At 49.8% G+C, this 18,843-nt stretch overlaps 1 protein-coding gene across 1 annotated transcript in view; it reads left to right on the plus strand.

Annotated features, from left to right (window-relative positions):
* The window catches only part of GRTP1 (growth hormone regulated TBC protein 1), an 86,241-nt gene that overhangs the window by 60,194 nt on the left and 7,204 nt on the right, over window positions 1–18,843 (plus strand). The window contains exons 6-7 of the mRNA XM_075563400.1: window positions 6,586–6,758; window positions 6,862–7,047. Of these exons, the coding sequence (XP_075419515.1) occupies window positions 6,586–6,758; window positions 6,862–7,047 (359 nt within the window). The remainder of the gene's footprint in view (window positions 1–6,585; window positions 6,759–6,861; window positions 7,048–18,843) is intronic.

Below are 18,843 nucleotides of genomic sequence, written 5' to 3' on the forward strand. Positions count from 1 at the left end.
AAGGAGGTCACATGTAGATCCTTGTAATCGGTTCCCCCTTTCTACCCAACCCTCCCTCCACCCTTCCGGTATCGCCAACTTGTTCAGTTTTTACTACTAAAGAAATGATAATAAATCCTACTTAAACTTTAAAATGTGGAATAATTTTAACCCACTCTGACTTGCTTTACTGAGAGGCTCTTTGATTCTTTTACTCAAATTATTTTAATAAAAGTTGCTTTCATCTCTGACTTCCTGAAGAAAACAACAGAAGCAAGTTAGTTTGCTAGAGACTCCAGCTCATACCACGAAGCCAAGCAAAATGCATGGAGCCCGAAGCAGCTCATAGTGTTAGTGGGCGTGTTGTTAGTGCTAATGATCATGAGATAGTTTAATCTGGGATGCTAGTTAAAAGCACGAGTGTCGGGAAATGCCCTGTGTGTGCTCGCTCGTATGTGCGTCCAGTATGAGAGCTTAGATTCTGAGCACCCCACTGTGCAGAAGGCGCTGGATGACAGTGACAGCCCCAAATCCATTTGCAGAGTCCCCAGCTAGGTTGGGCCTCCCTGAATTCGTACTCTGGGCCTTGGGAAGTACATTACTTCACTCCCCCCTCCACACCCCCAGCCGACACAGGGTAGGCTAGTCTCGCTTACCCTTGATGGAGGCGCCTATACTTGGGACAGGACAGGGGGCGGCCTAGTCATGAGTCACACTCTCAGTCTTCCCCCGACTGCCTTGTCAGAGACCCATGGACCAATCTGGTCAGTAGCCCTTCTATCTCACAGCTTGCACGTCCCAATCGTGGTCCTATTCCTGCTTCTGTAGACCCACTTGTAACTGACGTAGCTCTGCCACCAATCATGCTTTTGTGAGTCTCCTTGGCCCCCTCCCATGCCCTTTCGAAAGCTCGCTGTCAGTCTGCATGGACTCCAGGACAGAGAGTTGGGTTGGGTTGGGTTTATCTCCACAAACCTGTGGTCACCATTTTAACCTCATGCTAATGGACGCCCTCATCCAGATGAGGTGTCTGTGTCTTTGTATTGTCTCTGCCCTTTTTATGGAGCTTCGGTGGCTTAGTGGTTGCCAGGTGGGCTGAAATCTGCAAGGTCAGCATTTTGAAACCATCAGCTTCTCTGTAGAAGAAAGGTGGGGCTTTCTACTCCCACAAACAGTTAGTCTTGGACACTCCCAGGGGAAGTTCTGCCCTGTCCTCTGGGGTCACTATGAGTCGGCATTGACTCAATGGCAGTGAGTTTGAGTTTGGTTTTTCCCCTTTAAGACTGAATTAATGTTCTCCTAAAGTTATATTTGAGACTGGGATCTTTTATGTACCCTAAAACAGTGTCTGAAAAAAATTCAAATCCCTCCACAAAGGTAGATATGAAAGAAAAGAATTAGCATGTCCATGGGAACAGATAAGACCTGGACACACAGAGAATCCAGGACAGATAAACCCCTGAGGACCAATAATGAGAGTAGAGATACCAGGAGGGGAAGGAGAGAAAGGGGGAACCAATCACAATGATCTATATATAACACCCTCACAGGCAGCGGACAACAGAAAAGTGGGTGAAGGGAGACATCAGTCAGTGTAAGACATGACAGAATAATAATTTGTAAATTATCAAGGGTTCGTAAGAGAGGGAGGGTGTGGGAGGGGGGGGAAATGAGGAGCTGATACCAAGGGCTCAAGTAGAAAGCAAATGTTTAGAAAATGATGATGGCAACAAATGTGCTTGACAATGGATGGATGGATGGATGGATGGTGATAAGAGCTGTATGAGCCCCCATTAAAATTATATTTTTTAAAGAAAACAATCAGTGAATAAACATTACACAAGATTCTCTTAAAGAAATTGCAAGGACAAGAAACTAGCACTTCCTTTAGCTAAGTGGGTGCAAATTCATGCATTGTCTTTTGAAGGTGAAATGGCTGGTCTCTGGCGTGGCATTCTGGTGGCATTGTGGGTTAAGTACGGGACTGCTAAGTGGCGAGGCCAGCAGTTCGAAACCACCATCCATTGCTCTGGAGAAAGATGAGACTTTCTACTTCTGTAAAGACTGGGAGTCCCAGAACCCATCGGAACAGCTCTCTCTTGTCCTACAGGGTCTCTGAGGGTCGGCATCGACTCGATGGCGTGAGCTTGGCATTTCCTCAATATCGTTATGGCCAGAGGTAGGCTTGCCATTTGGAACCCGGCCTCACCTGAAACCTTGCTCATCGCCCCCCAGGAAGCTGGGAGTTGGGAGCATGATCCTCCTTGAGGGTCCCATTTTCCAAGGAGGCAGATGGCTTCCAGACCCTTAAGGAAACATCCTACATTCTCATACTATCCGAAGGGAATGCTGAAATAAAAGGGAGGGCAGCATGTCTCTTCCTTCTTCTGAGTTTTATATTCTCCTTGCAATGAACCCAGTCCACCCATCCCAAACCTGTGGTTTGAGCTGATTTCCTCCCCCCCCACCCCCCTCCAATGACCAGGGCCCTGCCAGGAGCTGCTGGCATCAGCTCCACAAGCCCCTGGTTGGCTTTCATTTGCCCTTAAAGAGCCTGTGTGATCCTAGAACTCTTCCATGTTCACTCTGAATATGTAGGAAAACAAACACAAAGAGGGCCGGGGCGTAGTGGTGATGCTCGCGGCTGCGAACCACCAGGTCAGCACTTTGAAACCACCAGCCGCTCCTTGGGAGAACAAAGCTTTCTACTTCCGAAAAGTTACAGTCTGGGAACCACCCCCCCCGGGGTCGCTGTGAGTCAGAATGGACCCCATGGCAGCAGTGAGTTTGGGGTTATTTATTTGGGAGGTGGGGCAGGCTTACAGCAATTTTTTGGCAGGGGGCGGTGTCAGTAACGATCATGAGGGGAATTCCAGAAGTGTGGCCCTTACCTAGTCCTGGTGGCACGGGAAGTGCTGTGTGGAGCCTCGTAAGGAGTGTACTGGGGTGTCTGCGAGGGCATGCATGTCCCGGGGAGAACGACCTGGGGGCGGCGGGGGCAGCGGGGGCGGCGTGGGTGCCCTGTCCCAGGACGCACTTGCTGAGCAAACAGTGGTGTCTGCGCACGGGCTCACCTCCAGACCCCTAAGGCGTTGCTCTCTCCTTGACGTCCCCACTGGAGGACGGAACGCCTTCTGCAGGGAGCAGAGAGGGGTGGGGAACTCTGCCTCCGCGTCCATCCGTGGCCAAGCTCGGGTCTGGAGCAGCGTCGGTGCGTGCTTAGCATCTTAGTTCTAGAAGCTTTCCTACCGCTGCTCTGTAACCAAGAATGAGCTCACGCTGTGCTTATCTTTATTCCCGGCAAATCACCTTAATGCTCACGGGACTCGGGTTGGCCTTGTAGTCACCACGTTGATGTAGACCTTGGGGCCACACCGAGAACGGGGCTCACATACAGATTAAAGGATCTTTGCTCCATTCTCCCTGACTGGACAGGACTCTTGCTCAATGGGGAAAAAGAACACATCACACATCATTCGACGATCCAAGGGTTACATGCAAACTAAGAACAAAGCGAGGAAGACTCTGGGCCCCTGTCAATCCCTGCCAGTTTCTGACTGCCTGACATTTGTTCAGTTGGGCTCAGAATGCTCTATCGTGTATTTTATTCTTGGAAACTTCAGAGTGTGACACTCCTGTCATTTATGATCCGGCCTCGTCACACAGGAGTAGCTCGTTCCTCCGCCATCTCAAACAGCTGAGACTGAATCTTGACAGCAGACTGTGGCGTTCGGTACCAAAGTAGTTAACAAATTAAAACCCGAACTCACTGCTATCCAGTCCCTTCCGACTCATCGTGACCTTACAGGATGGGGTAGAACTGCCCCTGTGGGCTCCAGAGACTGTAACTCTTTCCGGGAGTAGAAAGCCTCATCTTTCTCCCAGGGAGGGGCAGGGGTTCCCACTGCTGACCTAGCAGTTACCAACTCAACGTGTAGCCCACTCTGCCACAGGGCACCGGAAGGTGCCTGGCCTTGGAGAAAACATTAGGATTTCCAGGGATGACAGAAACGACAGCCCTTTGCCTAGAAGCCTCACCTGTAGAACTTCACTCAGCACCTGGGAGCACCAAACCCAAACCCAAACTCACTGACATCAAGTTGACACCAACTCACAGCGACCCTGTAGGACAAGCCAGGAACTGCTCCTGTGGGTTGCTGAGACTGCAACTCTTTTTTTTTTTTTTTTAAGTTCATTCCAACTCATCATGACCCTATAGGACAGAGTAGACATGTCCCTATGGGTTTCTTTTTTTTTTTTTTTTAACATTTTATTAGGGACTCATACAACTCTTATCACAATCCATACATACATCCATTGTGTAAAGCACATCTGTACATTCATTGCCCTCATCATTTTCAAAGCATTTGCTCTCCACTTAAGCCCTTTGCATCAGGTCCTCTTTTTTTTCACCTCCCTCCCCGCCCCCCCTTTATGAGCCCTTGGTAATTTATAAATTATTATTTTGTCATATCTTGCCCTGTCCGAGACTGCAACTCTTTACGGAAATAGAAAACCCCTTCTTTCTCCCGAGGAGTCGCTGGCGCTTTAGAACTGTTACCTTGGGATTGACAGCCCCACGCATAACCCAGGGCCACAGAGATGCCACTCTTGCGCCAGGGCAGCAGCCTGGACGAGCTTCCATGGGAACCAACTACGTCCATCCTACAGAACAGTGTCTGGCCTCCATTGGAAAGCATGCAGCTGATCTGTTTGAAGTAGTAACAGAAGTGGTCAGGGGAATTTCTCAAGTAGGTGTGGAAATCTGTCAGAGCAGTCCATAAATCAATCTTATCTGTAAAACAAGTAAATCAATACGTGCATGTGTGCTTAGATAGAGATACAGAAAACATACCAGATGGTTAAACAGCCATTGGCTCTCTGGGCAGCTTTTCGCTTCTGCTGTGTGCCTGTCTATGATGTCAGCCTCTGCATAACCAAAACCAAACAAGCACAAATTGAGGAAACAAAAGTGACAAATAGAAAAGCCTAGAAGTACATCTGCCACGGAGGCGATCCTGGCTCAGGGTGACCCTGTAGGACAGGCTGGAACTGCCCTGTGGGTTTCTGAGACTGTGAGCCCTCCACAGGAGCAGAAAGCCTGGGCTCTCTCATGGAGTGGCTGGTGGCTTCCAACTGCCTTGCTTGTAAAGACCAGCCCTCCGCATAACCTCTGCAAGCAGTGAAAAGAATCAGATCAGATGAGCTCAAGAAGCCCTGAAGGGGTCGGCTTACCCCTGGTGCAGAATCTCCCCAGCTGTTAGGGATGTACTGTGACACATCGCAGAAGCCAGACTCCACCCTCTTGCCAGCCACAGGATTCATCCCAGCAAAGATGTCAAGATGGATTGACACATTCTTTTCCGTCTAGGTGGTTCTCTGTTTTACGTTGTTGTTGTTGGGTTTGTTTGGGGTTTTTTTTGGTGTGGGTTCTGTATTTGAAATCCAGCATAGGCAGTAACTGGATCACCACCTTCTTAGGGTATGACAGGGAGATCAGGAAGAAACCAGTGAGCCCAGGAAAACAGAAGCTGTTATAAATGGGTGTGGTCTAGCTTTTGGCTAAGATGGAGTATAATAAAATGGGTGTGGTGATAATTGCACAATTCCTTTGAAGGTGATTCCATCATCCAACTGCAGGTGAATTACACGTCAATAAAACTGTTAAGCAACAACAAAACATCAGTTGACACAGTTGACACCTGTGGAAATGGTGGAAGCCAAGGCATGTTTTGGTCTGTTGGCAGAGCCAGCTAAATGGCACCAAACAACCAAGACTGAAGAGGTCTCTAGTGTATGCCCACACGCTGGGTCTCCCTGCCTTGTCTCTAGGCTTGTGCTGTTTGCTCTGGGGGAGTCCGAGGGAAGTGGGGGTAAAGTCAGAGCCCTGCTGTACCTCTTCCTGGCAAGTTTCCTCGTCTCTCTACATTCGAGTCTCCTCATGATGCATAATGTGGAGATACCACCACCCCCACTTGGAAAGGCTCAATCCAGTGTCAGGTGGTCCCCAAGTGACCAGGTCCCTTTGACCCTGACCACTCACATTCTCTGTAAGCCTGAGGCTCACGGGTCGCCACGACCCCCTGGTAGTTTCTCCCCATGGAAACCCAGCCTGCATTTCTAGCCAAGTGAGCCCAGCCGCAGATGGACAGAACTATTCCTGCAGGCCGTCGCGCCCAGGCCTCTCTGTCCAGCCCTGAGGACTCTGCCCCTGCCGCCCCCTCCCTGCAGCTCACCTGTAACCGATATTACCACTTGTTGCTTCAGGATGGTCCGTTTTGCAGCTGCTAAAGCAAGCAACTGAGATTAGCATGGGTTTACTCAGTGACACGGGACTAGCCACCCCCACCCCCACCCCCACCGTTTGACAAGTAGAAGCAGCTGCTACCTGCAGATTGCCGCTGGGGCCCAGGTATCCAGACGCAAAGCCCCGGAGCTCCCCCTGGTGGATGTCTCGGGAGACCCGGCTGTGCTGCTCATGCAGCCACTGTGTTTGGGACTTAGGAGAGTCCATTCAAAAAGTATTCAACAGACGCCTTCTTCTTTCTCTCCTTTGGGTGTAAGCTTTACATTCTTGCGTTTTCTTCCTCCCCTGCTCTATAAAAGACTACTACAGCCCGGCAATGCTGGGCCTGAAGACCGACCAGGAGGTGCTGGGTGAGCTCGTGAGGATGAAGATGCCCGCGGTGGCCAACCTGCTGGAGGGGCACGGGGTCCTGTGGACCTTGGTGGTGTCCCGCTGGTTCATTTGCTTGTTCATCGACATCCTGCCTGTGGAGGTGAGGGGGCGTGGACATCGTGGGACTGACACGGCAGGTCCGAATGCTAAGGGGCTGTTTGTTTTGCTCTTTTCCTTTCTATTGGACATCTCTGTTCCCACAGACCGTGCTTCGGATCTGGGATTGCATATTCAACGAAGGCTCCAAAATTATCTTCCGGGTGGCCTTAACTCTAATTAAACAACACCAGGCTTTTATTTTGGAAGCCACCAGCTTTGCAGACGTTTGTGATAAGTTTAAGCAGATGACCAAAGGGAATTTTGTCACAGAATGTCACACGTTTATGCAGGTGAGTGTCCGTCCACTTCCCGGGTCCCCTGAGCACCAGGAGAGGGGTGGGCCAGGGGAAATGAGCATCAAGCTAGAGTGGCGGCGGGAAGGGATTTTACTGGGCATGTGCAGCGGAGAGAAGGCGGGCAGGACAGCTGCGGACGTGCCCACAGAAGGGGGGGTTGAAGAACACTACAAGGCCAAACTCCCTGCCATCGCGTCCATTCTAATTCCCAGTGACCCTCGAGGACAGACAGGGTAGATCGACCGTGTGGAATTCTGAGACCGGTCACTCTTTACGGGAGTAGAAAGCGTGGTCTTTCTCCCACGGAGCAGATGGTGGTTTTGAACAGCTGACCTTGAGGTGAGCAGCCCAATGGATGGATAACCCACTCTGCTACAGATAAAACCAACAGCATGTATGAAAGTTAAAAACCAATAGAAGTGTCCTTGCCTCCTCAAATATGTTCATGATTGTCGATCACTTTTCCAAAGATCACTGATTCAAGTCTAGAGGGCTTCCGTTGACCCGACGGGTGGGAATAAGGAAGGAGGCACCCTCCCACTCCCCACTTCACCAGATTGATCAGGAGGACTGATCAGGGTCGCTGCCTCTCCTGCTTGGCCAGAATTCTTCCTGGTCACCTGGTCGCCTTGACATTTCAAGGGTCAAAAGGGTGACAGTACTCAAGATGGCATCTGGATTAACGCCAAGGCTCACCCGGCAGTTAGAGCTCTGGCCGTGGCCGTCAGCAAACCAAATGCCTTTAAGGTTTGAGCCTCCCATACAGCGGGAAAGCTTGAGGTGGAATCTGCTCTGCCTCGAAGCTGTACCAGCCTTAGAGGAAGGTATGTCTCACTCGGCTGATTCATACTGGCTCAGCACGTGGAGTATTTCACAGAGTCCCCTTCACAGAGTGGCTGATGCAAATGGTAAAACTCACTTAGCTGCTAGCGGAGGTGTGAGTCCCCCAGAGGCGCTGAGGAAGAAAGGCCTGGTGATCTTCTTCTAAAAAGCTAGCCACTGACAACCCTGTGGGGTATTGGTTCCGAGTCAGGCTGCCAACTGCAAGGTCAGCAGTTTGAAACCAACGAGTCAGCCTGCCAACTGCAAGGTCAGCAGTTTGAAACTGCAAGGTCAGCAGCTGCTCCTCAGAAGACAGGGCTTTCTACTCCCGGAAACAGTTACCGTCTCCGAAACCCACAGGGGTGGTTCTACCCTGCTCTGCATCTCTTTGAGTCTGCATCGATTCGACGGCAGTGAGTTGGGATTTGGGGAACAGTCCTATGTACGGCCACAGTTCTAGTGTGACACACAGGGATTGCCATGAGCTGGAGGCACTTGATGGCTGCTGGTGTGAAGTCAGTAGTGGCTGGCTGCTTCGTCAGTGGGTGGCCCTGGTGGCAAGGTCACGTGTTGCGCTGCTAACCACCAGGTAGGCAGGTCCAACCCACCAGCCACGCTTGGCTTTGTGAATCATCTTGTTGGCAGTGGGTATTGAAGGTTTTGCCTATGTGTGTTTGCTCTCAGCATCCAAGCAACAGGCTCCTCCCACTGCAACAGATGAACACACACACACACACACACACCATCCCCCCCCCACCATCACCCCCCCACTCAGTCCTGCCCCATGGCTGCACCACTCCCCTTTCTCCTCAGCCCAGCTGATCATCTGGAGGCACACTCACCTGCCTCCCCAGTCTCCTGTTTTTTCAGGGGTGGCCCTGTGGAGTCCCTGCTGGAATTCTGAAGTCAGAGTGACCTGCCCTGGAGGCAGATTCATTGCCATTCCTCTGCTATCTCTTCTGTGTGCTCTGAATACCTCAGCCACTTCCCAGTTCCCCTACAGGTGAGGGGGGGTGGAGTACACTGAGGGCTAAGAGCATGAACTCATTAAAGGCTTAGGGCCCAAGGGAGGAGACTGAGGCTTTAGATTCCCAGAAATGAGGAGGGGTGGGATTTGTCCATGCTCTCATTTCTCAGGGGAGCCCTGGGTTACACCTTTGGCTGCTCACCCCAAGGACAGCCGTTTGACAAAGATGAATCTCTCTGCTCCCATCAAAGACCCTACCTGGGGTTGCCATGAGTCGGAATCCACTTTTGCCTTTTCAGTGTTTATCAGTGCAGAGGTACCTTGGAAGAAAGGGCTGGCAATCTCTGGTGCCCCCCTCCCCCCCAAAAAATCAGCCACTGAAGCTCTCAGGGAACCCAGTTCTGTGACCCTCACCAGGTCGTGTGAAGCAGGGCGGACTCTCTGGCAACTGGTGTTGGTTTCTAAAACTAAGTCAGCCGTGGTCTGTGCTTGGAGGCTCCGGGTCTTTGCCTCCGTGGGTCCCTCGCTCTGGAATTCTTCCTCCAGCCCTTCCTACACCGGCTGTTCCCAGCTCTGGTCTCTGGGAGGATTGCCTTCGTTCCTGATCTAAATTAGCCCCTGCCCCTTTCTTCTCAACCCACCAAAACTCTCACACTCCCTCGCCTTCAAGTGCATTCCGACTCCCTGCGACCCTGCAGCCTGTGCAGGAGCACACGGCCGCGTCTTTCTCCCGCGGAACAGCTGGCGGGTAGGTTTGAACAGCCGATCTTGTAGTTGCCAGTCCAAAGTTGAACCCATGACCCTACTCCGCAGTTTATTTCCAACCCAACCAATGGTATCCTTGGCAGTTTGAACCCAGCCAGGGCTCCCAGGGGCGTTGGTGCTGGCCGAGCCCAGTTCCCTTCTGAACGCATGCTAGTGAATCAGGCTCCACTCCACACCAAGAGGGTTTGAGCAGGTTTGTTACTTGTCCTGCTTTGTGGGGGGAGGAGGGGCGCCCTGTGGAGTGGTGTTCAGCCATTGTTGCTGAGGGATTCTGTAATGAGTAGGTCTCTGGAAGGGAAACTGGAGAAAGCTCTGGAACCTGGGTGGACAGACATTCAAAGGAGTCATGGAGAGAGGGGGAGCTCCCCCCCCCCCCCAGGTAAATAGGAAGTCAAAACCAGTTGGGGACGTTTCATTGAGTGCTAGAGAGCCTGGGTGACCATCATCTGGACCGTCTGGCTCATTTTTCTTTTTTCCATTTTAACTTTTCAAAGAGTTCCAGGCTCAAAGGAAGTGGCAGAAATGATGACCACAATATCCCATGTCCCCCTGGCCCACCTTGCTGAAGGGCAAAGGCATTTCTCCGGAGCTCCTGTGGAGGCAGTGAAGTCCCCTAACTGGGAGGGCAGCTTTGAGCTGGGAGAAGGGAGAGCAATTAGAGAGTAGGCTAGAGATGCCAGAGGCAGCTTCCTGGCACATGACCCTGCCTCCCTTATGAAGGAAGCTGGCCAGGGAGGGCATGCGGACAAGTGCCCACCACTGCTCTCTGCTCGGAAATGCCAGCTGCAGCAGGTGCGTGGCTGCCACCCAGGAAACCCGCTGACAGAAGGGAGTTTTCATCTGTGACCTCAACTACAGGGAGGCAGCTCCTTGCTTTCCATTCTCCCCCCCCCCCCCCCCCGCCCGGCCACTGCAGAAGCAGGTCATCTTCTTCCCGGGAGAGGCCTCTGCAGTTACCTGAGAATGGTATCCACTGAGAGGCAGGCAGGGCTGGACGGTGTGTTTTGCTGGGTTGTCTAGAGAAACAAAACCAGTGACACTCGCCTATGGATAAGAAAGATTTTTAGATCATTAGCTCAAGAAGTCATCTTATAGCATCTCTCAAGTCCACAGGAGCCCTCTTCAGACTCTCAGAGCGTCAGACTCTGAAAGGTCAAGTGGGAAGCAGGGAGGTCACAGGTCAGGGGTGCTGAGTCCTGTCTCGTGAATCCAAGGTCAGAGGAACATGGCCATCCCCAGAGGCAGACACAGACCACTGGGGAAGGAGGCCAAGGGCCAGAGAGAAAGAGTCCTCACCGATCTCTCATTAAAAAGGCCGCACACCCAAGGCTATGACCTGATCGATTTCCACCCCTACATTTTCACACAGGTTCAAGTCGACAGAAAATCAGGGGTCCACGCTGAGATCGTTTGCTCCAGCAAGAGCTTTCTAAGCCAATCCTGACAGTAAATAAGAGGGGGCCTCAGAAAGGTCATGGAAAAGTTCCCATACTGCGTTAATTCCATTTTTCCATCCATTTTTTGAAGGCCTCTGGGAGGCGATCGCCATGGCTGACAGAAAGTGGTTTCTAGAAAACTTGTAAATAGGGAGATGGCAGTTAAGTCCTGGTTTATTGTGTGTTGGGGGGGACGGCAAAATTCAATGAGAACTCCTCACCAAAGCCTGGGAGAGTCATCGGGAAGGTGGTAAGTTCTCCATCCTTGCAACTTCTAGAGGAGAGCCAAGCAGCTGTGGCAGCGTGTGCTTTGGCCAGACCCGATGGGAACCTGACTCCGTACACGTGGCATTCGGCCAGCATCTGCGGGCCGGCTGTATTAGCTGGGCGACTTGGGTCAGGTCTCATAACCTCTTCTACACTTGGTTTGCCACTTTTTAAATGGGCCACTCAAGTGTGCATCCCACAGCTTGGTTTAGGGGCCCTGGTGGTGTGGGGCTACGCACTGGGCTGCTAACTACAAAGTCAGCAGTTCAAAACCACCAGTTGCTCTGTGGGAGAAAAGGTGAGGCTCTACTCTGTGAAGAGTTACAGTTTCAGAAACCCATAGGGGCAGTTCTGCCCTGTCCCATAGGGTCCACATGAATTGGAATTGACCCAATGGCTCAGTGAAGGAGGGAGAGCTTAGCTTTGAAGGGTATTCTTTATTATTACTATTTTTATTAAAAGATCATTTTATTGGGGCTCTTACCACTCACAATCAACCGTATCAGGCATGTGTGTACATATGTTGCCATCGTTCTTTTCTAGACATTTACTTTCTCTTGAGCCCTTGATTGGTATCAGGTCCTCTTTATTTTTTGCCCCCCCACCCTTGTGGCCCCTTGATAGATTATAAATCATTATTATTTTCATTTCTTACACTGACTGCTGTCTCCCTTCCCCCGATTTCTGTTGTTCTTTCTCCTGTGAGGGAGTGGTGGTGGCTATGTGTTGATCATTCAGTCGCTTCCCCTGAAGTGCATCCTTTGGGTCAGTGTCCAGCAGAGTCCCAGCTAATAGCAGCCCAGTGCCATCGTTCGATTCGGACGCCTCGCGACTCCATAGGACCGAGTCGAGCCGCTCCTTAGGACTTCCAAGGCTGTCCGTCTTTACAGGAGCAGACAATCTCATCTTTCTCCCCGGAGCAGCAGCGGCGATGGGTCCGAGTCACCGACCGTCTGGTTAGCAGCCTCGCACTTAACCAGTAAGTGCTCAGGAAATGCTAGGTTGTTAAGTGCAGCAGGCTGCCAGGAGCGTGACCTCACTAGAACAGAAGTCAAGAAGTGAAGGCAGCTGAACTGAAAAAGAAACGGGGACAGGTAGACTGGGGCCAAGGGACTTGGCTTATCAAATTTCCAGTGGCTCGGAGCAGGAAAGGAGTGTGGACATACTGCATGTTAGTCGGGCTCTGTAAAAATGGCCTGCCAGAGGGGCTGACTACCTCTGACTTCTTGAGGGGGAGAGGGAGGCAAGATCAAAAGGCCTACGCTGATTCCTATGAGCTAGAGGTCAGACAGACAGATGGACCTCCCTCTCTAGTCTTTTGTCTATTTTGACACCAGCTATCCTACGTCTCTATTAAATAGGATACTTCTTAATAGAAATCACAAGCCACACAGAAATCACAAGCGATACCATTACAAGATTTATTAGGGAAGTAGCTCACTGTAGTTCAGGCTCAGGAAGGACTTGTGATGCAGTTCTTCAATCAAGACAGCTTCTTCTCAGCCGTGCTCAGTTGTCCTGATCATTGGCCCCTTGGGCCTCGTGTTCCATGAAGCCCAATCTCTGTCTTGCTGGAACAACTGTTATGAAGCTCGTTAGTGTGAGCTTAGTGTCCTGAGGCTCCAGTAGCAAGCTCCCTGCCCGAGGTGCTCAGTTCTCGTACTCCATAGGCTGGGACGTCCGGTGCCTGCTTCCCGGGCACACTGCTGCTGTTTCTCACCATCTCTCTCCATCTCTGGTGTTACTGCTGCTCTACATTTCTTGGGTTTATGGACGTTCCCAGGTCAGGAACTCAGGATCCAAAGGACATGCTCTGCTTCCATCTCTTCTTAGTAGTAGTAAATTCCTCCTGTCCAAATCTATGATGGCTCACTTCAAGCCTTGCACGATGACAAAACTGATGGACCTTCTCATTAGGTTTCCATGCATCTTATTTGCATGGTCACAGACACACACACACACACACAAATAGAGGAAAGGATGAAGTAAAATATGCATTTTTTTCAGTATATATAAAATTGTAATAGGTGAGAAAAGCAATATTTCTGTTAGATTCTGCCTGAGACTGTTCAAGTTCAATAGGTGATTCTATCTGGCGGCCATGCCCGCCGCCCCCCCCAAACTGCCCCACCGCCAGAGCTGTATTTCTGTACTAAAGACATAACAGGACATTTGCAGTTCCTAGACCTCTTGAAATTTTATGCAAGGATATTTAGAATTGCCTGGAGAATCAAACATTGCATGTAGCAAAGTGTAACGGTCCAAGGCAAAGCGGCAGTTGGACACCCAGAACACAACCCTAGAGCGCTTCAGGAAGCTGAGCGAGTGACCAACCACTCATTTGTGTCATCTGACGGTGAGCCATGTGGTGGGACAGGCTTGGGGCTGCTCACCACAAGGTAGCGTGCTCCGTGGAAGAACGATGAGGCTAGCCTGTCTGTCCCCAGTAAGATTGACAGTCTACCCTTTGGGGGCCTACGCTGAAGGAGCAGCAGCCAAAATGAAGTTCGATCCCTTTGTGACTTCAGGCTGGAATAAACACCAGAAAGGGCATTTCAGTGCACCTTCCCACGTTTGGAGGAAGATTGTGCCTTCCCCTCTCTCCAAGGAACTGAGACAGGAATAGTGTCCAGTCCCTGCTCATCCACAGGTGTGGTGAGGTCCACAGGTTGTGCGAGGACACTACAAAGCTCAGCAAATTGGCAGAGCGGTCTAGGGATACAGGGAGAGACACGCCAGCTCCATTGAGCGGGTACTGTGAGATCCAGCACCGCTGTCCGGCTGGGCATTCACGCCAGCAAGGCGCCTGTCAAGACAAAGACCGCAAACAGGTCCCCGGCCTGGGAGCCAGGCCGTGCCGAGCAGGAAAGCAAAAGGGAAAGTACAAGGAGGGATCCGTTGAGACGACGCAAGGGTCAACTAGTCTTGTACAACACTTCCATTCCAGCGGGCAAATATTTTGAAAGCTACATTCTCTGCAGGGCCACTGTGAGTCAGAATCGACCCGATGACAGTGGGTTTGGGTTGGGAAGTGAAATTTCCTTGTATGTAAATATCTATCATTTTATTCATTTAGTTGTTGAAAAGGCACACAGCAAAACACACCCCAGTTCAACAGTTTGTACCTGCGCGCCTCAGTGACACTGGCCACGTGCCCTGTGCACCCAACGTTCGCACTCGCCTCCACTACCCCTAAGCCTCCTGTCTAAGCGTCAGGTTGGTCCCAGACACACGGCGCATAAAGGAGCAGAGTGACCAAGGCAGACACTTCTCATGACTTCTTTCTGCCAAACAACTGTTTTATTTTAAAAAGACGATAAGGGACAGTTTGGTTACGGTTTAAAGATTCTCTCAAAGCAAGAACTTCAGGGATTCATCCTACCTTCATGGTGAGGTGGAATTTCTTCATTGTTATTAATTCCAGCTTTACCTGGCCTTATTTATAACCACACACTTAAAAATAATTGCCGCACAGATGATTGCTGAATTATTCGCCATGACAGATATGATAGCCATTCCCCAGTTTAATAAAACATGCGGCATGTGCTCCTTCTCATATCACGCCCTGTTGCCTGGGCTTTGTGCTTTGGTGAACTTGACCCTGCACTCACACCGGAGCTCCAGCTGTCTGGTCTATTGACCTGAGCTCACTGTGAACTCCAATAAGGGTCTGTGCCCTGGAGCAGTAAAGCCAACTGGCTAACTGTGAGTTAGAAAAAAAGAAATGTATTAGAAGGTGACCCCAGTGAGGAGCACAAGCAGGAACACCTGGATACTGCATCATTGCACACTGCAACGCGCATTTTGGAGGAGTCATGGGCTTGAACTGGTGGATCCCTGGTGGCATAGTGGTTACACGATGGGCTGCTAACTCTAAAGTGAGCAGTTTGAAACCAGGAAAAAAGGCCAGGCCTTCTACTCCCATAAAGAGTTACAGGCTTGGAAACCCACAGGGGCAGTTCTGGCCTGTCCTGATAGGGTCACTGTGAATTGGAATTGACTCAGTGGTAGTGGGTTGACTTTTTATTTTTTTCCCTTCACATTACTCAAGTCAACAGTGACTCTCCAGACCAGATCATGCAGGTGATCAGTCCCACATCACATGACTGTTGAGCAATGCTTACACTTGTACAACTTCCACAGAGGCTGGCTGGGGAACAAGGCAGGCATGGCATGAGTTAGGCTGACTACAGACTTTCCAGCCCTCTCAATCTACATCCCTTCCTGCCAACTTTCTTGGTGCCTCCTCATGGAGTCCATGAGCACTACATCGTAAAGCCTCACCTCCTAGAAATAAGTCCCGGTCGCTACTTTTAATCCAGTTCCTTATCCTTCATCAGTTAATGAGAAGTCCCACTTGGCTTCGGCGCTGTGATAGGGTTCAAAGACAATGCAAGAACCAAAATTAGAACAAGAAAAACTGAGCCAAATGGCACCTAATTTACTTCCCTGGTCTAGACTCTAGAGTCGATTGCTTCAGAATCTGAGGCCTGTATTTTATTTGTGGAAGCCCATCTATTTAATTTTATGTCAATAAGGATGTTGAAAAGTAAAGATGTTACTTTGAGGACTAAAGGGGGCCTGACTCAAGCCATGCTATTTTAAATCACCTCACATGTGGATATTAAATAAGGACGACCTTATTCAAACGGATATATCTAAAGGACAAACAGATCTATCCTGGAAGTAGTCAGGTCAGAGTGCTCCTTACAGGCAAGAATGGGGAGACTTGGTCTTAACATACATTGGACATGTTATCAGGAGGGGCCAATCTCTGGAAAGGGCATCGACAAGGGGGAAGGCCCTCGACATGGCCACAACAATGGGCTCAAGCACAGGGGCAATTGTGTCTCGTGACCGGTCAGTGTTTTGTGCTGCTGTGCTTAGGGCTGCAGCGTTAATCCAGGTAGACTAGAGACACAAATCCACGGACACTCATATATGTATAAGAAAGAACTTTGTATATAAGAGCAACTGAATATTAAGACGATATCCCAACCCTGTCCAGATCAAGTCCATAAGTCCATATTAGCCCATATGCCTAATACTGCTCCGTAAATCCCTCTTTAGACTCACACAGCTATGCCGAATGCAAGACGATCACAGGCCAGTGGGGGGAAGTTTTGTGGATCCAGTGGCGTTGTGAGCATCTCAGCGCTGGCAGGATTCACCACATGTGACTCCTACAGCTCCCAGGGCTCTGGCTCCATCAGCCTCTCCGTGTGGCTTGGCAACAGCGATGTCTCACAGGGAGTGAGCACGTGTCATGTGTCCAGTCTCCAGCAAGCTGTTTCTCTCCTTAGCACCTCCAAATGAGGTCATCAAGCTGCGACCCGATTAACAGGCTAAACTCCACCCCTTCGCTCTTAAGTCTCTAACTGACAACAGATGATGTAGCAACCACAGGTGCTATGGGTCCGAACGGGCGCGGTGGCATCTAACAACATGGTGTTGTATTCACTCCCCCTGCAAAGTGTATGAGATGACCTGTCCCATCCCCCGCCCGCCCCCCCCCCCCCCCCCCGCTCCCAGGATTGGCAAAGCGTGATTTTGTGCTCACTGGGGAAGTGAAAAGTGTCATCGCAGGATAATTTCCTGTTGTTTAATGCGAGGACACCGGTGTCTCTTTTCGGAAATCCTCTGTTTATGTTGGAGAGCTGAACTCTGAGATCAAACCTAATGCTCTTTGTGTAAGTATAGCTTTCTCTACAGATGGGCCCACGTGTTTCTCAGATTATCCATATTGACAAAACGGGACATCTTAAAACCTGTCTTCCATCCCCAAGGTGGAAGCAGCCTTTTCTTTCCATTAGAAATTACCTCTAATCCTCTCTCGCTGCAGAATATTCCTGACTCGGGGATTCGCATGTCCCCACTGCGTGAAAAGGTGTGCAGCGCTTTCCTTTTGGGGTTGTTTGTTGGCTTTTATGTACATTTCTGAAACAGCACCATTCAAGAAAGGTTAGCAGACACAAAAGTACCTGTTCCCCGTCCTCCCACCTTGAGAGGAACAGATACCAGGAGGATAGGGCCTCTGTTTGCCGGTGAGAGGTGCTCACACGGCACGTTCTGTGAGCAAAGTCAGGAAGGTCGGGACCAGTCCTGGTCTGTGGAACTCCAACACTCGTCTGTACTTTCCTGAGCGTCAGGCTTGGCCTGACGAGACCGTGCCTTGAATCAGGCTCACCTTAGGTTGTCAAAGTGACGTTTTTGCTTTTGAACACTTAAAAAAATTAATATTAGTCATTTCATTGGGGAGGGGGGCTCTTATAGATCTATGACAATCCATCATTCAATTGTATTAAGCACACTGGAACCTGTGTTACCATCAACATTTCCAAAACATTTTCTTTCTGCTTGAACCCTTAGTATCAGCTCCTCTTTTTTCCCTCCCTCCCCTACCCTCATGAATCCTTGAACAATTACATATTATTATTTCACCTCACACCTTCCATTGTCTCCTTTCACCCACATTTCTATTATTTGTCCCCCCATGGGGGGTGGGGAGTGTTATATATCCAACCTTGTAATCAGTTCTCCCTTTCTCCCTCTTCCATCACCCTCCCACCCCCACCCCTTCCCCTACACTAACAAGGTCTTTTTTCTTTCTCTCTTTTTTATAATCATTTTATTAGTAACAAGGTCTTTTCTAACAAATCGAGCCACTGCACTGCCTCATTTGATTTCTTGACTGCTCTTTCTATGGGCATGAATTGTGGATCCAAGTGAAATGAAATCCTTGACAACCTGAATCTTTTCTGTTTATTTTCATGCTTTGTATTAGCTCATTGGTGAAGATTTTTGCTTTATATTTTCCCCAAGAGTGTTATTGGCACATAATTCTCATACCATAAATTCAGCAGTCCAGTCACCTCAAGAAGGGCGGTACAAGCATCACCACAACCAGCTGTAGAGCATTCTCTTCATTCTTGGGCTCGTCATTAATAGCTCCTCATTTCCCCCAGCCTCCCCGGCCCTACCCACAAGGAACCATTAATCCAGTTACTGTCTCTATGGACTTACCTATCACATTCTCATGTTCTCTATGTTGAGCTGTAGTCCACACCAAAGGTCTTGACTTTGGTCTTGACTTTCCGAAAGAACCGTTGTACCATGTGCCTGTCCCAAGTTGCTAATGAATCTTCTCCGCCTCCAGTGCCAGGTTCTTCACGCAAATGGCCCAACTTCTGGCTGTGTATTTAGCTTATGGATTGAACACGTATAGCGAGAGAATGAAACTCTGACACCCATACACCTGTCCTTATTTAAGCCTTGCCTTAGCCACTTGTTCCATGAATAACTGCCCCTTGGTCTATGTACAGGTTCTGCATGAAAACAAGCTATGTGTCTGGAATTCTAATTCTTCACAATGGTTAGCCATAGTTTGTTAAGATTCACACAGTTAACATTTTTCTTTTTAATTCACACAGTTAAATACTTAGCCATGTAAAAGTGGAGCTCATCAGAAATTTCTGAAATCAAGACATTTCAGTAATGGATTTTAATTTTCCCAAAGCTAGTTCTTTGCCTGAA

This window comes from Tenrec ecaudatus, chromosome 11 (assembly GCF_050624435.1).
Source record: "Tenrec ecaudatus isolate mTenEca1 chromosome 11, mTenEca1.hap1, whole genome shotgun sequence".
Classification (NCBI taxonomy): domain Eukaryota; kingdom Metazoa; phylum Chordata; class Mammalia; order Afrosoricida; family Tenrecidae; genus Tenrec; species Tenrec ecaudatus.